The following is a 24,006-nucleotide window of genomic DNA, read 5'->3' as shown; positions in this document are numbered from 1 at the left end:
AAACATTGGTGGATGAGTCTTTATAAAAGTCAGGTCCTTTGAATGACAATGCATCTATCTGCCAGGATTCATAATTATATTTAAATTTGAGATCCTATGATCTTTTATGAATACTTTAAATTAAAATAATAAATTGTAAAGTAAATAGCTCTGAAACCTTAATGTCGCAAATGCTTACAGCTTTTAAGATGCACTCATAGTTTTGCACTAATATAAGATAGCTATGGAAAGACCATATATTTTTCTTTTATTGGTAAATTTTTAGGGTTCTGCTGTAGATATCACTGTTTTAAACATATTGATCTTCTTCAATTGTAGGCAGGAACCTGTAATATTACTAGCATTAAGTAAAAAACTATAATATGCAACCATTAGCAAAGCAATAGAGTAATATCAGTTACAAACATATTATGTTCTTGTTAGAGCAGTAATCTCAAGCTGAAATAAAAAAGCATTATATATTCCATTGAGATCCTATGATTTTGAAGGGAATTATCATGAGTACAGTTATAAAACAATAGCGTATGGAATGCTCTCATTAGGAATGTTGTATTTAAATAAGAACAACAAATTTATTTTCATTTATCTGGCAGCATCATCAGGATGAATTATATACAATTACTGGAAACAAGTGTTAACTGTTTTCTGTGAGATTTTATAGATTTTTTTAAAATTTGTTTCTAGTTACTGTATATATATTCAACCTGATGCTGCTGCCAGATAAGCGAAAATAAATTTTTTCATGATCAGTGTTATTTTCGACCACTGAATAAATAAGGTAACTGAAATTGGGTTTTTATTGTCAGAATTTGATAAAACTAGTAACCGACTAGTTTCGCCACATTAACTGTTGGCTTCTTCTGGGTTAGATGAATATACGTATATCAGCTTAAAATAAACGAGCTTACATTATGAATCAATACATAACCGAAAAATGAAAAAGAAAAAATACCAATTCATAGGAACCGTTATGTAATACAAATACATGGAGCTCACTTGAAGACCAGAAAGCTTTAAATAAACGCCCTGGAGTTTACAACATTCCTTGTTCTTGTGGCCTGAATTACATCAGCAAACTTCAAGAAGTCTAGAAATAAGACAAAAAGAGCATTTTGGAGACGTCAACAACAACAGGGAGGACAGTTCTGGTTTAGTATTCCATTTTTCCAACACTAACAATATTAATTAATTAACAATAACATTGAATGGGATAAAAGTATTATGCCATACATAGAAGATGACTACAGCTCCTGCAACATAAAAGAAGCCACAGTAATAATCCACTCACAAGGCACCCTGAACAGAAACCAAGGGATGATCATTTGTGATATCTGGAAATCACTCATAAGATCGCTCCACACATCAGTGTTTAATTTTGCAGCTAATTATAGGATGCACCTGCTTAACAATGACTGACCAAGTGCTGGCATCCATGCTCCATATATTTGTATTACATAACAGTTCCTATGAATTCGGTATTTTTCTTTTTCATTTTTCAGTTATGTATTGATTTGTAATCTAAGCTCATTTAGATTACAAATCAATATATAACTGATTTGTAATCCAAGCTCGTTTGTTTTAAGCTGATATATGTATATTCATCTAACCCAGAAGAAGCCACCAGTTAACATGGCAAAACTAATCGGTTACTAGTTATTACAATCAATAAAAACCCAATTTTAGTTATCTTAGTGAAAATAAATTTATTAGTGGTCTTATGTGTAAAAAAAAATCCAAACTGAGAGCAAACTCATACATGTGACACATCTAATGCAAATTGCCATGCACAGTTCACTGTTTCATAACTCATAGGTGATTGTTGGAAAAGATCTGATGTATTGCAAGAAAGTTTATAAGCGACCTACATATGTCATGACATTCTGGTTCCTGTTCAAACCTCTTGAAGAGAGAGAGAGACACACAGACACACACAGAGAGAGAGAGAGAGAAGGTTGTTTTTCAGATAAGGGATTAAGGCCAATGAGCATTTCATTTCATTGTGTTACAAAGATGTGAGCAGCAAGGTCTGACTTATCCCTTCATTTGTGGACAACATATTATTATGTTCACCTTCTCAAATTTTGTAACTTCTCTGTCTTATCTGTATAAATCTTGTTACAGGAATATTAGATTTTATAGAACCCAGGATATTTCTGAAGAGGAATTTTATAAAAATCTTTGAAGCATCTGAACTGGTTTATAGGAGATTCTGATGCTTACATCTTGTAGCATAGAAACCATGCATCCCACCAAAGTATGATAAAGTGATAGCAGAAGGTGAGTATTAATTGGTGTAGAGAAGGTCTGGATCCGTTTACTTTTTGCCATCCCCTAAGTTATGGATAGATCTGTTTTTAGTGTGATAATACCCAGCCTCTGACAGGAATAATGAAACCATTCAACATGAATATATGGACCCATGTTGAGCAGACTGTTTATTCATTTAATAAAAAAAATTCCGTAAGAGGAATTTTTCTTCCCTATCATTTTGATAATGAATTTTCCTTTGTGATAGAGATCGTTTAGAAAATTCAGAAAATTGTTTAGATCATCGAGGCTGTATTTCCAAATAATAAAAATATCATCCATAGTTGGCCTGGTTGGCCGAGTGGATAGCATATCCACTCTCCAGCCAAAAGGCTACGGTTTGAATCCTGCTGTGGATATGGATGTTTGTGATTGTCTACCAGTAGTGGTCGGTGGTATATGCCATTGGTGATTGAATGGTGGAGATGGAGTTGTAGAGCAGGAGCCCTCCCTCTATGAGTCCCTGGAGGTGTCAAATAATAATAATAATATGATGCCACCACATAGTTGGATTTCAGGAACAGCTTATTATAAGGCTGCTGCTTCTAATTTCTCCAAAACCAAGCTTGTGAACAATATTGCAATGGAGAATCCACAGCTAATCCATATTGTTGTTTTTTTAATAAATCTTGCCTTGCTATCTGTTTCCAGTGGAAACGAGTATTGTGGATAAGAAATGACCTCCTCTGCTGGGTACATTCATAACACTGCATCTAAACTAGCCAGAAATGTCAGATTAGTTTATTTGAACTTTGGACAGTTCCCTCCCAAGTTAACTACAGTTTGGCAACATATAGTCTCGTGTGCAATGACAACTTGATGCCAGAAAAATCTCTTACAGTTTTTAATATCAACCTTACACATATGAGAGGCTGCAGAACCTAAAGTACCTCAATGCCATATGGAAAAGAGGTTAAGAAGAAACCAGTTGGTGTGGTTCTACATGATTGAAAAATTAAATAATTTAATAAAGTATATTAAATAAAAATTAAATAATTTAGTAATGTTCCTAATAATGTGTCGGTCAAGTTATATATATATATATATATATATATATAACTTTTTTCATGTTACTGTAAGAAGTTTGTTCTATTCTAATGTAGGTTTACCAGAAAATCCTAATATTGAAGAATTTGAACAGGTATGTGACAGAGCTATTCCACTACAGCCTCTTCCAGTAACCCTGTTAGCTGCTTTACTTCATAACGAGGAAGAGGTAACTGTTTTAAAATAATTTAATAAATTATCACTACTCTATCATCAAATATTATTATTATTGGGTTCATATTTTTATATAATATGTACAATATGATCTGTGATAATTCTTGTGGTGTGTGTCTCTAGGATAGGATATGTGCTTGGACTACTGCTGTTTAATTTTATTATTATTATCCAGGCTTCCATAGAGTCCTGACTCATCGTGGGAGGTCGTTTTTAGGAAACACAAATTTTTTCATACCATTCCTTGAACCCATTGACCATCCCTGCCCCAACCACTCTCTCAGGCAATGCATTCCAAGGTTCAACCACCCTCCACGCAAAGAAACCACTCCTCACCCTCTTGCTCACAGCCTCCTTTCGTAACTTCCAGGGATGGCCCTTGTCATCGCTCCTTCCTGCCATTCCACCAAGTGAAAGAACTCTCCAGTGTCTACCCTGTAACTGACTCTCAACAGTTTAAAAGTCTCAATCATATCACCTCTCCTTCTTCTATCCACCAAACTCTGCAGTCCACATTCCCTCAGTCGATCCTCATAACTCATATTGTACAGTCCTGAAACCATCTTTGTTATCTGCCTCTGTACCCTTTCCACAGTCAATTTATCCCCTTCAAATCTTGGGGACCAATGAGAACAATAGTCTAAGTGTGGTCTGATCAGGGCCTTATGCAATGGAATGATAAGTCTTTTATCTCTGCGGGTCACTGTCCTTCTCAGTATTGCAGCAATCCTCTGAGTTACCCTCACCACCTTTGCAATATGCTCCCTGAATTTCAGTTTTCTATCAATCATCACCCCTCCCCAGATCTCTTGTCTCCCCTACCTCCTCCAATCGAGTATGCACTTCCTCCCATCGATGGATCCCAAACCTCAAGACTTTACATTTTGCTGCATTGAACCGACACCCCCATTCATTTGCCCATCTGTCTAGTTTATTCAAATCCTCTTGCAGGGCTGCCACATCTGCACTATTATAGATAACTCTTCCCAGCTTCACATCATCTGCAAACAACTGAATTTCCCCTTGCAGTTCATTGACAATATCATTGATATAAAGGTTGAACAATACAGGTCCCAGTACTGATCCCTGTGGAACCCCACTTGTAACCTTCTGCTTCCTTGATATTGCCCCACCATACACAACTCTCAGATACCTATTAGTCAGCCAATCCTGAATCCATTTGATTAACCCGACATTTAACCCCATGTGCTGCAACTTAAATATCAGCTTATCATGTGGCACCCTGTCAAACGCCTTTTCAAAATCCAAAAAAAATGGCAGTATATGGCTTTCCCTCATCAACTGCTCTTGTCACTTTATTATAAAAGGCAATCATATTACTAAAGCAAGAGCACCCCTTAACAAATCCATGTTGATTCTCACAGATAACATTACCCTCATCTGCCCAACGCTGAATATAGTCCCTCACTAATTTCTTTAAGACCCTAACAACTACTGATGACACACAAACAGGCTTTTAATTAGACACTTTTAGTCTGCTACTACCCTTATGCAGCGGCACTATCTTACCTTCCTTTCCATTCCCTGGGTACCTTTCCCACAGCCAAACTTTTATTGAAAAGCTAGGTCAACGGAGCTGTCAGTTCTTTAGCACATTCTCTCAAAACCTGTGGCGAAATACCATCCAGTCCAACAGCTTTACTGGTATCCAGAGTACTCAGTATTTCAAACACACTCTCCTCTTGCACCTCTAAACCCTGAACTTGCCCTATCCCTCTAGTATTAAAACCTCCTCCTCCAGGATGAAATACTCCAATAAAGTGCTCATTGAACAACTCCACTATGTCCTCTGCATCAGTCACTCTATTCCCATTTTTATCCCGCAGTGTCATTTTTCCACAATCGTTTCTCTGCCTACTGGCCACATAGCTAAAAAATTCCCTAGGATTTTCTTTGGATATTAGTGCCAATCTCTTCTCATATTCCAGTTTTGCCTTCCTCATGTAGCTGTCCTCCACCCCATCTCCTTATATATCTTCCATAATCTCTTTTTCAACTGCAGTTCCTGTTTGATATCGTTTGTCATCCACTTTACACCAAATTGTGTCCGCTGCTTCACCCGTGGAATACAGCTTACTATTGCTGCTTACAAATATTCTTTCACAATTTCCCAAGCACTAATAATATCCTGGCCTTCCAATTCTACCCTCCATGGAACTGCCCTAGTTGATACATAAGACTATTATAATCACCTGCCTTATAATTCCACATACATTCCATTTTCTTTGATACACGTGCATGTCTGTTCATCTTCCAAGTCAAAACCATATGGTCACTCTCTCCATCTGGTGGGAGAGATGTCATCTCACTTATTATCAGTTCTTCTGATGCTATGACCAAATCCAAAACTCTTGAACCTCTTGTTCCCTCTATTACATGCTGCCAAAGACATTTGTCCCTCGAGAATTCCAGAAATTCTATCCCCTTCTTACTACTTGCATTTTTCTTCCCAGCTTATACTGCTATAGTTAAAATCTCCCATAACAATCATTCCTCTTGCACTTGCCAAGCTCAACTGCCTAAACATCTCCTGGCCCCCATCTTCTGTGTTCCCTGGTCTATAGCAACACCCCACTAAATATCCTGTCTTGGCCACTTCTGCCTTACATCATATGCTTTCAAAACCACCTGTGTCACTGCCTTCCAAAGCCTCAACTCTTAGAGGACATAAGTCATCACTTATCATAAGCATTACTCCACCACCACCTTTTCCTTTCCTATCCTGCTGAAAAATGGTGTGCCCTGCCACTTCAATTCTGGTTACTATATCATCCTCCGTTAACCACGTCTCAGAGATCCCAATAATCTTTGGCCAGGTTGATGCTATCAGCACCACCAATTCATCTCCTTTATTTCAGATACTCCTGGCATTAGTATAGAGCATAAAAATGTCACTGCTTCTATACCTATCATTGTCCCCTCTCGACCCCCCCCTGGACTCAATGTTACCTGATGTCATCCCCATTCTCACAAGAGGCCACACCTGCTACCATCCACCCTGGGAATTCTAGTTTCCCTGCATTGACACACTGACTCGTTCAGAAAACAGCAATCTTTCCAGATGCTTTGTCCTTCCTCATTCAAATGCAAGCAGTCTCTAGCATACAGTTCCCTTCTGTCCTCAAGCGCCCTTCAAGCATCCACGTATTCCAATCCTCTTTTCTCACACATTCTGGCTATTATGCGATTCAGTATTGCTGCTTTTCTGCTCAGCTCGTCACTATCATACCTGAGCAACACACATAATCGTCCCTCTCCTCATTTTCTTTTGCACAACTTCAAGCAAGAATCTCAGATCTCTTGCTGCCCGATTTACACTGCATCTCAAGTCATTCATGCCTACCATCACAATCATTTCATCCATCCTTTCACCCCCTCTTAATTGCCATAGCCATATTTTCTGTCATCCCTCCAGGCAAACACACACCTCTGGCACCCTATCTTGCACACCAGAGATCATCGAGTCTCCATACATCACACCTATAACCACTCTGTTCCTTGATTGCTCACCTGCAGCCCTCACTCTCTTTCTCTCTCTCCTCTAACTGTTTCTCTGTGTTTCCCTACTTACCTGCTGTCCTTGCATCACTCTGTCCCTGGTTCCAGCACTCCCTCGCATTCTTCTCATTTCCTCTGACTGTTTCCATTTTCCCCTCTATCATTCCCATAACTCTCTCTCATTCCCTCTCCTCTACTGCTCCCATTCTCTCCTCTTCTAGCATTCCCATATCTCTCTCTCCTACTGTTTCCATTCTCTCCTCTTCTATCATTTGCAAGACATTCCACTCTCCTACTGTTTCCATTCTCTCCTCTTCTATCATTTGCAAGACATTCCACCTCCTCTTTCAGCTCATCTATCTCTCTCTGCAAGTCAGTCACTCTTAATTGAAATGCATTCTCCCAAACAAAACCATCTCTGAAACTTTCACAGTCACTCATGCCTTCCACACTATCGACTATTATTTTCTCATTCATATTTTTCCTTCATTCTCTCCTATCACGCTACTCATCTTCTGATATTCATTTCCCATTCCTGGAGCAACTAGGTCAGTTATCGATATATCTATTTCATTTATTTCCTCCCATTGTCTGCATTTTGCACACGTACGCACTCCCCCCCCCCTCTCACCAGCCACATATCCAACTCCCGAGACGCATACATGCCGCAAGCACTGCATGCCACAAAGTCCCTTATTATATTACTTATAATTGAGTTCTTAAATGGCAGAGGACTTGGTGACACGCCATTTGCGATTGCAGCTGAATCTACCATCATTCCTTATTGCCGAGGAACTACTAAAATAATTGTTAATTATATATAAATGCTTTTTACATAAATAATATAGGCAATAATTTGAAAGGAGATATTCAGTTGTTTGCAGATGATGCAAAGTTGGATGGAATAATAGTCAATCAAGACCAAGAGACCCATGGATATCAGATAACTACTCAAAAGAAGGTAGTTGGTAAAACAGAGAGACACAGGGACTGAAGAATAAAAGAGATTACATAGAGAAGTCAGAAGAGCCATCAAGCAGGACAAGGAAAAAGTTCTATACTAATAAATGTGAAGAAATAGAGTTCCAGATGAGAAGGCACACAATTATAAAAGGATGTTTTATTTAGTTCGTGACTTAAAGCACAAGTTTAAGCCTAAATTGAATGTCATCAAAGACGAATGGAGCATTATTAACAGAAGAATTGGAAATCAAAAACAGATGGAAAGAATACTATGAGGAACTGTATAGCAGAGTGGATAAAGAAAATGTGGAGCCCTCTCACCAGGAAAATTTTGATTTGGAACCTCCTTCACTTAGGCATGAAGTTGAAAGAGCAGCTTGACAGCAATAATGCCCCAGGTGCAGATGAAATCCCAGCAGAGTTAATCAAGGCCACAGGGAATGGAGGGATAAGAGTGTTTCATAGATTGATTACAAGGATATGGGAGACAGGATCATGGGCTAGAGCAGGGTTTCTCAAACTGTGTTCCACAGAAGGTGAATAGGTGTTCCGCGAGAAGGTCTGGAATTTGTTATTTTAGATTTTGAAACATTTTTCATGAATAAATATTTTATAGTGGAAATATTCTGAGGAGAATAATATTCGTGAATATGTCGAAAAGCTCAGCCCAGAATGCCTAATAACATCTGTGTATCGTTAATTTTCACACATCGAAACCTTTCAATATTTGGTAAAGGGAATACGAATACCGCTGTTTATGACCGGTCATAAAAATTGCCTGCAAGCAGATTATAACAATGGGTAGCATATGGTCTGTTCTCAAAACTGAAGGAAATGATATCTATGTAGTAAATGTCAGTGACCAAGCGGCACATTTTTAAACATGGAAACATTCATGAATTATCATTAATTTTCACACATCGAAATCTTTCAACTATCGGGAAAAAGAATACCTCCGTTTATGACCGATCATAAAAATTGCCTGCAAGCCGATTACAACAATGGGCGGCATGTTCTCAAAACTGAACGAAATAACATCTGTGTTGCAAATGTTAGTGACCAATCAGCAAGGAAGTATAAAGAAAATTTTTCCGCTGAAATTGAAGATCAAGGTAATCTGTATCCGGTTCTCAAATCTATTAATACTGAATACTTTCTTCGCCAGTTCATATTACAGTGGGTAAGTGCTGGTTCTGAAACCAGAGTGCCATGATTTTTTTAAAAGTAATATGAATTACCTTGATTACCTTGATGGACCCGTGTTTCACTCAGGATTTCTCCATGAGTGCAGGTCACAAAGATGCCTCCAACGATCTTGATCTTGAGCCTCTCTCTTCCATATTATACCCATAGATTTCACTAGTGGATCTTCCCATCTTGTAGGTAGTCTTCCTGGTTTTCTCTTTATTCTTGGTTGCCAGTTGAGTATTCTATATGTCCATCTGTTATCCCCGAGTCTGGCTATGTGACCTGCCCATCTCATCTTGCTTTCATATACACTGCAGTTACCACATCTTTTATGCCTGATCTCTTTCTTAGTTCTGTGTTTCTAACATGTTCCATTCTGCTGATGTTATTACAAATCCCGCGTTCTGTTGCACACTGAGTTATTCTGAGAATCTCCTTCTTTTCTTGTCATGTTCCATGTTTCTGATCCATATGCGAGTGATGATAGAATATCACTATTAAATAGTTTTGCCTTCAGAGAGATGTCAAGATTTGGATCAGTAAGTGTTTCTTTTAGTCTGTTGAATGACAGCCATGCAGCTTTCTTTCTTTTTGCTGGTTCTTCAGATAAATCGTTATTCATTTTTATTGTTTGTCCTAAGTACTTGTATGAGTCAACTTGTTCTATAGGGATGTTATCAATACATAGGTGACTGTCACTTGTGTAGATGTTTTTAATACAGATCATAAATTCTAATATGAATAAGCGACAAGGCGCTTTGTTTAATTTTGGTATTAAGAAATCTCTTATTGAAGGTGTTTGTGACGGAACAGGTAGTGAGTCATCCACCTCTCAAGTCTACAAAGATCTCCAGGATTTACAAAAGGAGGGGAAAACTACCAGTACACAGGAGAAAAAGTCTGCATTCACTCGTAAATACTTATAATATAAATTTTTGGTGATCAGAATAGGATATATCAATGAAATTCAGCACAAATTCATTTAATGATGGTTTAATTGATGTTTAATTAACTATTAATTATCAAGTATTAATTAATAATAATCAGCTCAATTGTTATTAATTAATAGTAAAAAATCAGCCAAATTACCAATTAATTATTAATTAATATTACAAAATAACCAAGGTGTTCCGTGAAAATTTCAGGATTTGTGAAGTGTTCCATCGTAAAAAAAGTTTGAGAAACCCTGGCCTAGAGACTGGAAGAAGTCAGCTTTTATACCACTACATAAGAAAGGTGATATGAAGGCATGCAAGAATTATAGAACTATTAGTTTAATATCTCATGCAAGCAAAATTTTATTGAAGATCATACTAAATAGGATTGAGACCAAAGTTGAGGCAGAGATACCCGAGGAACAAGCAGGTTTTAGGAAAGGTAAGGACACCAGAGATCAGATCCTTTGCCTTAGACAGATCATAGAAAATTATAAAGAATTCAGACTCCCTCTGGTAATATGTTTCTTAGACTACTCTAAAGATTTTGACTGTGTTGAGCATGTGAAACTGGAAAGTAATGAAAAGAATGGGTTTTCCTCAACACACTATCAGGTTGATAGCCAACTTGTATAAGGAGCAAGAAGCCATGGTAAGAACTGGTGTTGAATTGACTGACTGGCTTCAAGTTGGAAAAAGAGTTAGGCAAGGATGTTTACTTTCTCCTCACTTTTTTTAGTATATATGCAGAGGACATCATGCATGAAGATTGGATGAACTCAGGACAGGAATTAGGATAGGAGGTTGATTGTTCAGTAATCTGAGCTATGCTGATGATATAGTACTCTTTTGTAATGACATGGAAGAACTAGAACTAATTCTTGACAAAGTTAACAAGATCAGTAATAACAGAGGACTTCAACTCAATCCTAGCAAGACAAAGATTATGGTTCTCAAAGGAAATATATACAGAGAAGCAGAACCAGTGCTAAGGTCTTTGCCACCCACATGTAATTTCTATCTAAGCGCCCCTGTAACGATCCAGGCATGTGTGGTTCTTTTACGATAATAAAAATTTAAATTATTTGAAATTTCTTAAATAAATTTTGACAGAACAGCCACACGTTGGTTCGCTAAGGATAATCATTAAAAACCCGAATATTCAAAAAATTCTCAAAAGTTAAAGCAAATTTTGATAAAGCCTCTTTGCTTTAATCGTTGAATATAATGATACAGGGATTATAGCCTTCTCACTGACCCAAATCGCTAACAAAATTAAAATGAATTTTAATTAAAGTTAAAATTTATTTGAACTAAAGTTTAAAAAAATTCTTGTATTTTACAAGTTACTAAATTCTTAGTAACTTGTAAAAATTTTTTACTAATTTTTATAAGTGGAACTATCTTTTAGGAAAATAAAAGAAACTCAAGATAGATGAGGAAATACAAAAAGAATTCAGAAATAATTAGAACATTTAATATAACTATTCAAAAAATAACATATTTACGGAATAACAGAAAATAAATTAAATTACATAAATATACTTGAAATGAAATTTTTTTAATTAAAATTTTAGGGTTCTTGATTTCATATTCACCAAATTAGAAATAATGGTCTTAACGTCTAATTCCACACATATATCATTTTCAATTGCTATTAATGCCAAACTAATTAAGAACATGACATACTTGTTCTTAAGTAGGTTTTAATCAATTTCAACTTGGAAAAGGAACGTTCACTACTTGCTACACTAACGGGTAAGGTTAATAGTATTCTTAAAGCAATTGAAAAGTTCATCATCATCAATTCCTTGCCATGTACCCTCAAGGAGTATACAGGATATGATAGTACTACATGAAAAAATTACATCATTACTAACTCCCTATCTACAATTTTCCTCCAAATCAGTCTGTTACTTGTCAAGACTCCAACATTATCAGATCTTATATTTCTATTGTCTAAGGCACTTTGTACCGTATCAATCCACCTATATCTTGGTCTTCCTCTGGGTCGTTTTCCTGCCAACCTGGCAGAGAACTCTTGTTTTGCTAATCTTTTCTCTCCCATTCTATTTAAGTGACCATACCATCTGAGATTCCCTCTGCTAATGCATTGCTGGATGCTGATAATGTGTCAAGTTCTTTCCTAATAACCTCGTTTTTAATATGATATTGCCATTGATGCCATCTGTTCACGCCTCTAATCCTTCTCAGGACTCTCATATCTGTGGTCTCTAGTCTTTGGTCAAGTGTTTTACTTCTGACCCAACTCTCAGATCCATAAGTTAAAACTGGTTTGAACACTGTCTTGTATACAGCTAATTTAGTGTTCCGACTAATTTCTCTCCTATTCCATATGAATTTATTCAATTGACTTCCCACCATACCAGCTTTGTTGATTCTGTTGTCTATTTCTATATTCAATTTACCATCTTCACTAAAAATCATGCCTAAGTAGCTGAAATGTTTTACTTGTTCCACAGGTTCTCCATTCACAACACAGTTGACATTTTCAATGATTCTGCCTATTTTCATTGTCTTTGTCTTTTTATTGCTGACCTTCATACCATATCTATTACAACAGTTATTCAATTTAGTCAGAGAATCTTGCAGACTTGTAGTGGATTTATTTAGAAGTATAACATCATCTGCATAAAGCAAAGAGCTGACATTAACATCTCCAATTTTGATATCTTGTTTAATACCACTTTCCTTCATAATGTGATTCATATAGATAATGAATAACAGAGGGGATAATGTACATCCTTGTCTGACACCAGATTTAACATTAAACCATCTTCCTGTACTTCCTTCAATTCTAACTGCTGACTTACAACTCAAATAAAGACTAAGTATTGCTTGATATAATGCCCCATTGACACCATATAATTGAAGTGTATTGAATAGCTTCTCTCTTGGCACCTTGTCATATGCCTTTCCCAAATCGACAAAACTTAAATACAGATCTTTGTTATATTCCCATGCTTTCTCGACTATTTGTCGTAAAGTGAAGATCTGATCTTGACAGCCTCTGTTTGGCCTGAATCCAGCTTGTTCTTCATCAAGCTTTTCTTCCACAATTCTTCTCAATCGTTTCTCAAGTATACTTGCATAGATCTTGCCAGGAACACTTAGTAGGGAAATATCTCTGTAATTCTCACATTCAGTTTTATTTCCCTTTTTATATATGGGTACTATGAGAGCTCTACTCCAATCATCGGGAATTCGTCCCTCTGTCCAGGCTTTCTGAACTATCCAGTGCAGCCACTGTAAAACTTTTATACCCCCATACTTCAGCATTTCTGGTCGAATATCATCCACTCCTGCTGCCTTTCCACATTTTAAGCCTTTGATGGCTTTTTGTACTTCAAGTATGGATATGTATTCCTGCCTGCATGCATGGTCAGTGTTTTTTACCACTGTGCTGTCATCACTGCTTCTTTCATTTAGCAGTTTTTCAAAGTAATTACTCCATACTTCAAGGATATCCTTTTCTTCCGTTTTCATGTCACCTTTATCATCTCTAACTCCTTTTACAGCACTCTTTCCTCCATTCCTAAGCTTCTTCAACAACCTCCAGAATATTTTGCCACCTTCTTGATATTTATTTTCTATATTCTTGCCAAAGTCCTCCCATGAATTTTGTTTAGCTATTTTTACACAGTGTTTAGCATTCTTGCATTTGTTTCTGTATTCTCTAAGAGCACAAGCTGACTTATTTGCCAGGAACTTTTGATATGCTTTCTGCTTTTCCTTCACTGCCTCTTTAACTTCCTGTGTCCACCATGGAGTTCTAATTTTTCTATCCTTGCAGACAACTTCACCACATGCCTCTCTAGCTGAATCAATCAGGGCTTTCTTCAAGGCTTGCCACTGAATCTCCAAGGTCTGATTCCTGTTCTCAAACTCTTGCATTTTTTCTTCAATAATCTTTGTGTATTTTAGTCTACAGTTCACATCTGAGAGCTGCTCAACTTTTATTCGCTTTAACACTTTCTTACATGTTATTCTTTTCGATATGAAATTCAATTTTATCCTGCTCAAGACTAAATAGTGATCAGTTCCAATTTCAAATCCTCTGTACGCACCAGGGAGAAAACATCACCATCAACAATAACATTGTCAATAAGACTTTTCTTATTCCTTGCCTCTTCTCTCCATGTGAATTTATGCACATTTTTATGTTGGAACATGGTGTTAGTAATAACCAGTCCATGTCCTGAGCAGAAATCCAACAGATATTTGCCATTATTATTAGCTTTGCTCTTTTCTCCAAATTTTCCCAAAATATTTTTGTATGTCTGACAATCATTTCCTACTCTGCTATTTAGATCCCCAACAAGGACCAAGTTTTCCTTTTTCATTGTATCAGTTGCTTTTTCTAAAGCCTCAAAAAATTCCTCCACTTCTACCTTAGTAGAACCTTCTGTTGGACCATAGGCACAAATAAGTCTTATTGTCCAGTTCCCCATTGTCATATTTGCCCACATTACTCTACTTGAGACTGACTGCCATTCAAGAAGATTAGCCTCGTATTTTGTGTTGAATACTATGGCTACCCCTTCTTTTCCTTGATTGTCATTGTCTGAATATAACATTTTGTATTTATTGCTCAGAAAGATCTCACCAGTTTTTGTCTTTTTTGTTTCAGTCACCCCTATTATGTCGATCTGGTACTTATCTAATTCCTCAACTAGCTCCATTTCTTTGCCATTCAGGCTTCTTATATTGATAGTACCGATCTTTAACTCTGGTGATAATGAGTTGGGGTGTGTTTTCAGATTTTTTCCAGTAGCTGACTTTTCGCTGTTTGCCTTGGTTCCCTGACGAAAACAACGGGGGGCCCTTGTTTAACCGGGCGATGCCCCATCCGGCATGAAATTTTGTCATATTGTACCATCATTTTTTATTTTGGTTTAACCAATAAGAATACAATTTGGTCGGCTAAATCCCAAATTGCCAGCCCATTCTCGTTCGTTCAGTATCAAAGTAGATACCCAACAGGGTGCACCATGAGAAGGTGAGGATTGGACATTAGGTCAGAAGCCCTGGTCGATTCTCTGCATTTCTTTAAAGGCTATGTGGAGGTTTCCTCTCAGTTATACAGCTTTGACCCTTAAGCACCCCAATTGAAAAGTTAGGGAAAGATAAATTATTGGACACAATAAAATTAAGAATATCGAAAGGATTTTGAATATTTAAATTATCCTTCCGAAAAATATCCTGGAAAGCACATAACTCATCATATAATTCTATTGCATTTACGGTTTTATTGTCACCGTCCTTCAAGAGAATCTCTAAATCGTCACAATTTTTTTCGTTAATCTTCGTTATTAATTTGTAGTAATCTATACAAGAAGTTGAAATTATCATAGTATGTTTTTAGTTGTTCAAAACGTTCTATTAACGAACACATTGCAACGTCTAGAAGTGTATAAAACACATTCACTCTAAATTTATCTCTGGCGATTGTGGCGTTTCGTCATGATGCTCGTAGTGAAATTGTCGTGTCTTCTTTCGTCGTTGAACTTCCGTACCAGTTTTAAATTCTTGTTCTCCATCCACCTCTTCACTCAGTTCTTTGGCCGTTTTTAGAACTTCTTTAAAATTTTTATCTGATCAGTACTCTTGTAAGAATATTTTTAAGTTTTCGATAGATTTTAAAGCAAGTGTAATGTTCATATTTTTGTCTTGAAGCATTTTACTCACAGCGTTTATTCTGTTAAGTAAATCATGCCAAGTTATAAGAGAGCAAATAAATTTGTAGTCCTTTATTTTAGCACATAATGTTTGTGCTTCATGCTGAGTATTTAAAATTTCAAAAAATGCATCGTAAATTTCTCCTAACTGATATCGTAGAGGACGGATTGCATTAATTTTACTTTCCCATCAAGTTTCTGATGGCTGTTTCAATGTTAAATTTTTTACGAACTTTAAAAGGATTGCTCAACTTTTGTAAGAGAATGAAAAGAAATTGTATATTTCTTGAATAATTGCAAAAAATATTATTAATGCATCGTTAATGATTAAATTTGTAGAAAGTATTTTACCTTGGGTATAATAAATGTTAAAGATACCAAGCTATTTTAAACCTGGTTTTACTCCATTTCCCAAGTAAGCAAACAGACAAATAAGTCAAGTTTGCGCCTGCAAGTGTTGCAAGTCTAGCTGACCCTGCACGTAGTGCAAGACCAAGGCAACTCATGGTAAAAGTAGAATAAGCTCTGATCACTAATCTTAATATTTACCCTTAATGCAAAGCACATCTCCTGGAGGAGATGTATGATGCTTTGTATTAAAGGCAAGGTACCACTACCCAGACCGGTAGTGTTTTGCATTAAGGGTAAATATTAAGATTAGTGATCAGAGCTTATTCTACTTTTACCATGAGTTGCCTTGGTCTTGCACTACGTGCAGGGTCAGCTAGACTTGCAACACTTGCAGGTGCAAACTTTACCTATTTGTCTGTTTGCTTACTTGGGAAATGGAGTAAAACCAGGTTTAAAATAGCTTAGTATCTTTAACAATGATTAAATTTAGAGCATGAGGAGACCATGGCATGTAAAAAGCTCGAGGATTTTTGTTCAAAAGCAAATTTTGGAGCCCATATTTTTTCCCTTTCATATTTGCCCCATTGTCATACCCTTGACCTCGCATGTCTTCAATGGGAATGTTCCATTTTTCCAGTTGTTCCATTATTGTTGCACATAAACCACGTCCTGTGGAATCTGTTATATCTGCAAAACTTAAAATGTTTTCCCTGATTTTGACAATTCCATTTTCACAGGAAACAAAGTGAATAATAATGGTCATTTGTTCTGTTTTTCTTGCATCAGGTGTGCAGTCTAAAATTATGAAATAATATTTAGATTTTCGAATTGATAATAAAATTGTATCCCTGATTGCGTTACCTAAAGTTCCCAATATTTCATTTTGACTGTCTTTACTCAAATAGTGTACTCTGTTGTTTCATTGTAGGGCCCTTTCAACATGATTTTCCATAACAGGATCAAACTTCGCAAACAGTTCGACTAATTTTAAAAAATTGCCATTATTCCTTTCATATAATTTATCAAATGATCCGCGAAAAGCTAAATTGTGACTACCAAGGAATTTTATAATTTCAATCACGTGTTCTAAAGCACTCATCCATTGCTTCTTTTCCATTTCATACATGCTTTGAGTCTGGTAATCAATAGTAGTTTTGTTTTTTAAATTTTTATCAAGTTCCTTCCATTTTAAGAAATTTTTTATGCGAGTTAAACTAGTCTCATGTTTATGCAAAGTTCTACTTACATTTCTCCAATCGATATAACCGTCTACAAGACTACTTGATTCAGTAGGTGCGAAAAGTTTGCAACAAAAGCAAAAAACAGAATTTAAAGTTTTGGAATAAATGAACCATCATCTTGGCACGAGCTCCGCATTTTCCATTTTTCTATTATAATATGTGTTGCCAAATTTATGACCATATATATCTCTGGGATATATTATATTTTTCTTTTGAACAGGCCCCATTTCAATTAAAACAACTCATAATTTTTCATCAGTATTTCCCCATTCACCTGGATCTTCTAAATTTACAGACTAACAATATGTTCGTTTCATGGTCAACAACAACTAAATCTTCTCCTAACTGTTTTTCGCTTAAATCATGCATCTTGTTATCTTGTTCAATAGTACTTTCATGCAAACTGGATGATGTGCACTGTTCTTCAACTCTGATTTCTGATGTATCGAGTTGGTTACAGTCTGTATCAGAATATTTTAATATTTTAAAAATTAATAAGAGCCCCAGTTTGTTTCTTAATATCTGCTTCTTTCGCAGCATGATGCTTACGATTTTGTGCACTGGATAACTTTTTTTTAATTTTTGATTCCATTTCTATTTTATGCCCACAAGAAATTATTACACAACGCGACACAGCTGTGATCATCGATGACAGCACATAAGCATCCACTGAACTCTACGTAACTGGAATGCTCTCACACACCCCAAGGAAGAAAGAAAGAAAGAAATCGCATAACTCGGAACTTCCGAGTTACCCGAGTCGGAACAGAGAAAATTTCCAGAAATGAAAGATAATAGAAAACTTAATATCGGCATGTAAGATGCACCCTGTTTTTTAGACCTATTTTCAAAGAAAAAAAGTGCGTCTTATATGCCAGCAAATACGGTAACTAAACTTTTTTTGCTAATTGGATTACTAAGCCAGTATTTCCTCTTTGTCACCAAGACATTTCATGTGCACCAAGAGATATACTAAGGATGATATGACAGTTTGGATTTGGCAGGATTGGAATGGATAGAGGTTCTGGTTTTTCCCCTTTCAGTCATTTCCAACCATAGGTGACTTTGTAGGCATTGCCCACAAAGTATTCCTGATGAGATTTTTTACAGGGTAGTTCACCAATGCTTTCTCCAACCTCCCAATTTTATCTGGGCTTGGGATCAGCATGTGGCTGGGACATAGTCATGACTGTAATCCATGAGTGTTCACACAGCCAGTTTGCCTGTTCTGGGGGACGAAAAACCCGAGTTTCCATGTGAATAAATCCCCTACCTCCGTATGAGATTGGCTAACTCACCTTTAGTCAAAAGAGGCCAGATAAAGGTTCCTCACTTCACTGATGGGAATTGAACCCAGGTATATGCTGATTGATGGATAGAAAACGGAGGCTCCTGATGGATAGAAAAGTCTGTGAAGGTGGGAAAAAAATTGATTAAAAAGTGTCCTGAATGTGATTGATTTTGGACAATAATAGCCTCTCCAACAAACTCAATCGCATTCTGTACATTTTTTTGTTATTATTATTATTATTATTTTATTTACAATATCACCATGAAGTCCAGAGACTCATCATGGGAGACCCACACTAACATTTACACATGCAAAACCTATCATACCTCCTTAAACTCATTCACTGTCAAGTCACTCACAACTCGCACTAATCACACTCTTACATAACTTCCACAGATGATCTCTAGTTCTCTATTTGTCATGTATTGAAAATTTTTCTTTGCATTAATTTTATAAAAACCCCTTTAATATCTTATAAGTTTCTGTCATATCCCATCTTGTGTGCCTATCAACTAAATTTTGTAACCCAAATGCCTTCATCCTGCCCTCATAAGGAGCATTCCAGAGACCTGTTCATTCCAGCTTGGTCACTCATCTCTGACCTCTCTCTACCATCTTCTGATCCCTAAGAAACCTAGATAACAGATTTGGTCACCTGGGGTTCTTAGGATACTGAGCTATTTTACCAACTTTTGCAGAATGCCCTTTGAACTTCAACTCTCTGTCCACCATTATTCCTAAGTCCTCAGCCTCATCAATTTCCTGCTATGTTTTAAAGATGCAATAAGTGAACTAAATGTTTGATTTCAGTGGTGAGGATAGTCACTTACAAGATATTTCTTGAAAAATGTTGATTCCTTATTTTTCCTACTTTCCCTTCCTCAAAAAAAATTTTACTCTTCCTGTATTGTGTACTACTATCCCTCCTATGTCAAGAATATGCCAATTTCCCTGACAAGAACTTCATTTCAAAGCTTTGACTTGATGATAATCTTTAATGTGATTTCACCTTCGGCTCTCAATGTCCATAGACCTGAAACTAGATCCCTTACAGATTCTTATCCTTTGTTTGTCCACATGAAACCAAATCTAATTGATTTGGTTTCATGATCCATGCAGGATATTCTATGTAGATTTTCAAACAGATTACATTGGCTGCAATGTGTATATTGATTTCCACCATCTTGAAGTATTTTGGACTGCAGCTATTTTTTACCTCGTTTCATTCTCTCCCACCCTTTTTGGCACGTGGGTGGGTGTGCGCATGCATGCACATATGCTTGTATCATTGCTCTTTGGTTCTTTCACTGTAATCTGAAATGTGCTTTAGTTCTCTATGAGCTACGAGGAAATCTGACCAGAGATCTCATAAGTTAATTTGATAAAAATAAGACATATGCTCCAAAACAAATAATTAAGACCAATGATGCCCAAACTGTGTTTTACGGTTTCAACACCTCATTGAGAGTACATATTAGGAAATTCTTGATGATATAGTCAAATAGGTTGTTCAAATCATTGGAATTAGGAGAACAGTAGAGGCAGCAAATTAAGGTAAGGAAAGCTTAAGCCAGAGAAGATCATATAAAGAGGATTCTAGATCCAGTAAAATGTTTTGCATGGGATATCAGACCTGACAAATGTGCAAGTCCTGCCTTTATTGCGAAAGGTCTTGTGGAAGATGAAAGTTGAGGTGAGATGTTATTGCATAGGATGACAGTTGAGGTTCAGTGATGAATAACAGATTAAGTTGGGATGTCTGTAGATAGTGGTGCACATTATTGACTTCAAATGTTAATAAAGTCAGTCTGGAAGTTTTTTGATCGCATGGAGTTCTAATATTGTGTGCGCGTGCACACTCTTTTGAGAGTTTTTTGGTGGTTTTTGTGGCAGATTCTTTTTTGTTAAGTGCAGTGACTCTGCAATATCAAATGTTGTCTATCATGGTTACTAGTAAAATAATGGGAAAAAAGAGCTGATATGCAGTAGGGGCGAAGGACTCCAATCCAAGCATGGCCTTAGACAGTGCCCTCCCCTTGGACTCCCTCTGGGCACAACCTGGCAAAGTAAGCAGCAGTTTGAATAGTAAGCCACCTGAAGAGGAGTTACCAGCAGATTCAGTCCCGTGTACTATCTGGTGGCCAGTCTGCAGAAACTGCTTTACTGCTGTACCCTTGAATGGAAGAGACTCTGACAATCTAGAGGTCTATAGCCAAATAAATAGTGTGGAGAGCATGAACAGAGTCCCTCATCTGCACTTCAAGTAGGAAGAAAGGCAAAAAAACCAGAAATCCTACTCTAGAAAAACATGATAAAGATTAATTCACATCTCCACTAAGCAGAGGTGTGAATGGAAAGGTATGCTTTTAGGATAGCAGTACTCAACTTATCAGAGCCCTATTTATGGAAACAGGTTGTACCATGGGACAGGCTATATATTGTGCTATATATAATGGACAGGCTATATATAATGCTCATAGTTTATATGGTTATAAATATAACATTCCTTTTTTTTTATCAAGACATTTAATGGTGATGAAAATGAATTTTTGTGTATAATTATATTATTGATTACATTGTCAAATGAAATTGAAACAATTGTTTCGTGATTCAAAATTCATATCTATTTTGGCAGACAATTGCTTTTGATTATTAAAATGAATATAATTAGGAATATTTTGTTGATTTATGACTATTTATGAATAATTCATTGATTGTGAATATTTCATTGGTTATTCATAACTGTTACTTTTAATGCATTTGTAATCTAATTCGTTATAGAAATATTTAGAATTGTTTTTTTAATTTGAAGGAAAGCATAAATTTTACTGAATTATTTTTGAATACTATTTTACAATACTGTTATTTTAAATAGGTCCAGCAATTGAATGCTCGCTTAAAATTTACAGCCTATGAACGAGATTTGCTGTTTTGCATTGTTAGTCACAGAGAAGAAAAGGTATGTGGAAAACCACTGAAATTCTACATTGAATTTATACCAGAGAAGATGAAACTTAATGATGTTAAAGAGTGGGTTTGTGAAGTCTTGAAGTATAAAGGGGATGCTTGCTCACTGAAAGAAATCCAAGACTGGAAAATACCAGAGTTTCCACTCAATAGAACCATATTAACAGAAAATGGTATTGATTGTAGCTCAAGTTATAAATATGAGAAGAAGATGACAAGACTTTATAAACAATGGGTTGAGAGTGATTTCACAATTACTGCTGAAGAATTTATGAAGCAGATTCATGTTGAAGAAGAAGAAAGTAAAGAAAAGAGAAAAAAAAGTGTGTAACTTTTGCTTCAGGAAAAAAAAAATTATGAAAACAAAAGTATTATTGTTATTATGCAACAAATTTGAATGGTCGAGTCCAAGGACTCATCACAAGAGGCACTCTACACCACACAACCCACCACTACGCTATGCCATCTACCACCAACTAATAGTATTTTTGTCCATTAATTGCCTGTTATCTGGCCCATTTGCAATATTAACTGCTAAAACTTTGAATTAATGATTAAATTTGCAAACATTCATAAATCATACATATGCAGTTTACTAGTGCCTTTGTGGTGCATTCAGAAACCATATACTTTTTGATTGAAAAGTCGAACATGGAAATTTGTAAAGGCTTTTCAGCTGAAAATGAATTAGTTGGGTATAAAATACATGGAATTGACTACAAAGAAGGCTGTTGAGAGTAGTTGGTGGGTTTGGATTGTATTCATTTACTAAGGTTATTCATGGTTGTACATATGTTCTAAGGTTTAAGCAGTACACAAAGTAAAATACAATACATAAAAGGCTAATAAAGGAACAATTTAGTATATGGATAAATAATTAAATTTCTTTCTGAGGTAATTATACAATAATTTTGATTCTGTAGACAGTTGAAAACTATTCATTCTATGTAGATAGAATCTGCTTAAGTATATATATGACTCAGAGTAATAAAGCTGAAAAATAGCAAATGTTCTTCAATAAAGCGGCACTACTCTGCGGGAATATGCCCATAGTTAAACTGGTATTTCAGTATGTTACACCACTCATCTATCTGTAAGCACATTCTCTTGCTGGATCTGGTATCCCACATGGGTGCATCATCAGTCTCCAGTAAGAATGTGCAAGATGATTGTGACCCATTCAGAGCCTAACAAAAACAACAGCCTCTTCCTTTGCAGACTGGACTTGTGCATCTTGGGGGTGCTTAAGGGTCAAAGCTATATAATGAGAGGAGACCTCCATATAGCCTTTAAAGGAATGTGGAGAACCGACCAGGGCTTCTGACCTAATGTCTAATCCTCACCTTCTCGTGGTGCACCACGTCAGGTATCTACCTGGATACTGAACAGACGAGGATGGGTTTTCAATTTGGGATTTAGCTGACCAAATTGTATTCTTATTGGCTTAAACCAAAATTTCAAATGAGCGTACAACATGACAGAATTTCATGCCGGCTGGGGTGTCTTCCGGGTTAAACAAGGCCCCCGTTGTTTTTGCCAGGGAACCAGGGCCAACAGCAAAAAATGAGCTACTGGAACAAATATCAAAACCCACCCCAATTCAACATCACCAGAGTTCAAGATCAGTACTATCAACATAAGAAGACTGAATGGCAAAGAAATGGAGCTAGCTGAGGAACTGGATAAATACCAGATCGACATAATAGGGTTGACTGAAACAAAAAAGGCAAAAAAACTGGTGAGATCTTTCTGAACAATAAATACAAAATGTTATATTCAGGCAATGACAATCAAGGAAAAGAAGGAGTAGCCATAGTTGTCAACACTAAATACGAGGATAATCCTTGAATGGCAGGTAGTCTCAAATAGAGTGATGTGGGCAAATATGAGAATGGGAAATGGACAATGAGACTTATTGATGCCTATAGTCCCACAAAAGGTTCTACTGGAGTAGAAATGGAGGAATTTTTTGAGGCCTTAGAGAAAGCAACTGAAACAGGAAAAGTTGGTCCTTGTTGGGGATCTAAATAGCAGAGTAAGAAATTATTATCAGACATACAAAAATATTTTGGGAAAATTTGGAGAAAAGAGCAAAGCTAATAATAATAATGGTAAATACCTGTTGGATTTCTGCTCAGGACATGGACTAGTTATTACTAACACAATGTTCCAACATAAAAATGTGCACAATTCACATGGAGAGAAAAGAGGCAAGGAATAAAATGAAAGAAAAGAAGAAAGCATATCAAAAGTTCATGGCAAATAAATCAGCTTGTGTTCTTAGAGAATAGAGAGACAAATATTACTATCAACAATAAAGTTGA

At 36.3% G+C, this 24,006-nt stretch overlaps 1 protein-coding gene across 3 annotated transcripts in view; it reads left to right on the top strand.

Annotated features, from left to right (window-relative positions):
• The window catches only part of LOC150099514 (CCA tRNA nucleotidyltransferase 1, mitochondrial-like), a 60,729-nt gene extending 38,462 nt beyond the window's left edge, over positions 1-22,267 (top strand). For all 3 annotated transcript variants that reach the window (XM_090404057.1, XM_090404055.1, XM_090404054.1), the window contains exons 7-8: positions 3,411-3,523; positions 21,591-22,267. In XM_090404057.1, the coding sequence (XP_090260183.1) occupies positions 3,411-3,523; positions 21,591-22,013 (536 nt within the window). In that variant the 3' untranslated portion in view covers positions 22,014-22,267. The remainder of the gene's footprint in view (positions 1-3,410; positions 3,524-21,590) is intronic.
• Positions 22,268-24,006: the final 1,739 nt, after the last annotated feature.

Source organism: Typopeltis vanoorti, chromosome 14 (genome assembly GCF_054136105.1).
Source record: "Typopeltis vanoorti isolate ZY-2024b chromosome 14, IOZ_Tvanoo_1.0, whole genome shotgun sequence".
Taxonomy (NCBI): Eukaryota; Metazoa; Arthropoda; class Arachnida; order Uropygi; family Thelyphonidae; genus Typopeltis; species Typopeltis vanoorti.
The sequence above is the reverse complement of the archived record's forward strand: the minus strand, read 5'-3'. Positions and strand labels throughout refer to the sequence as shown.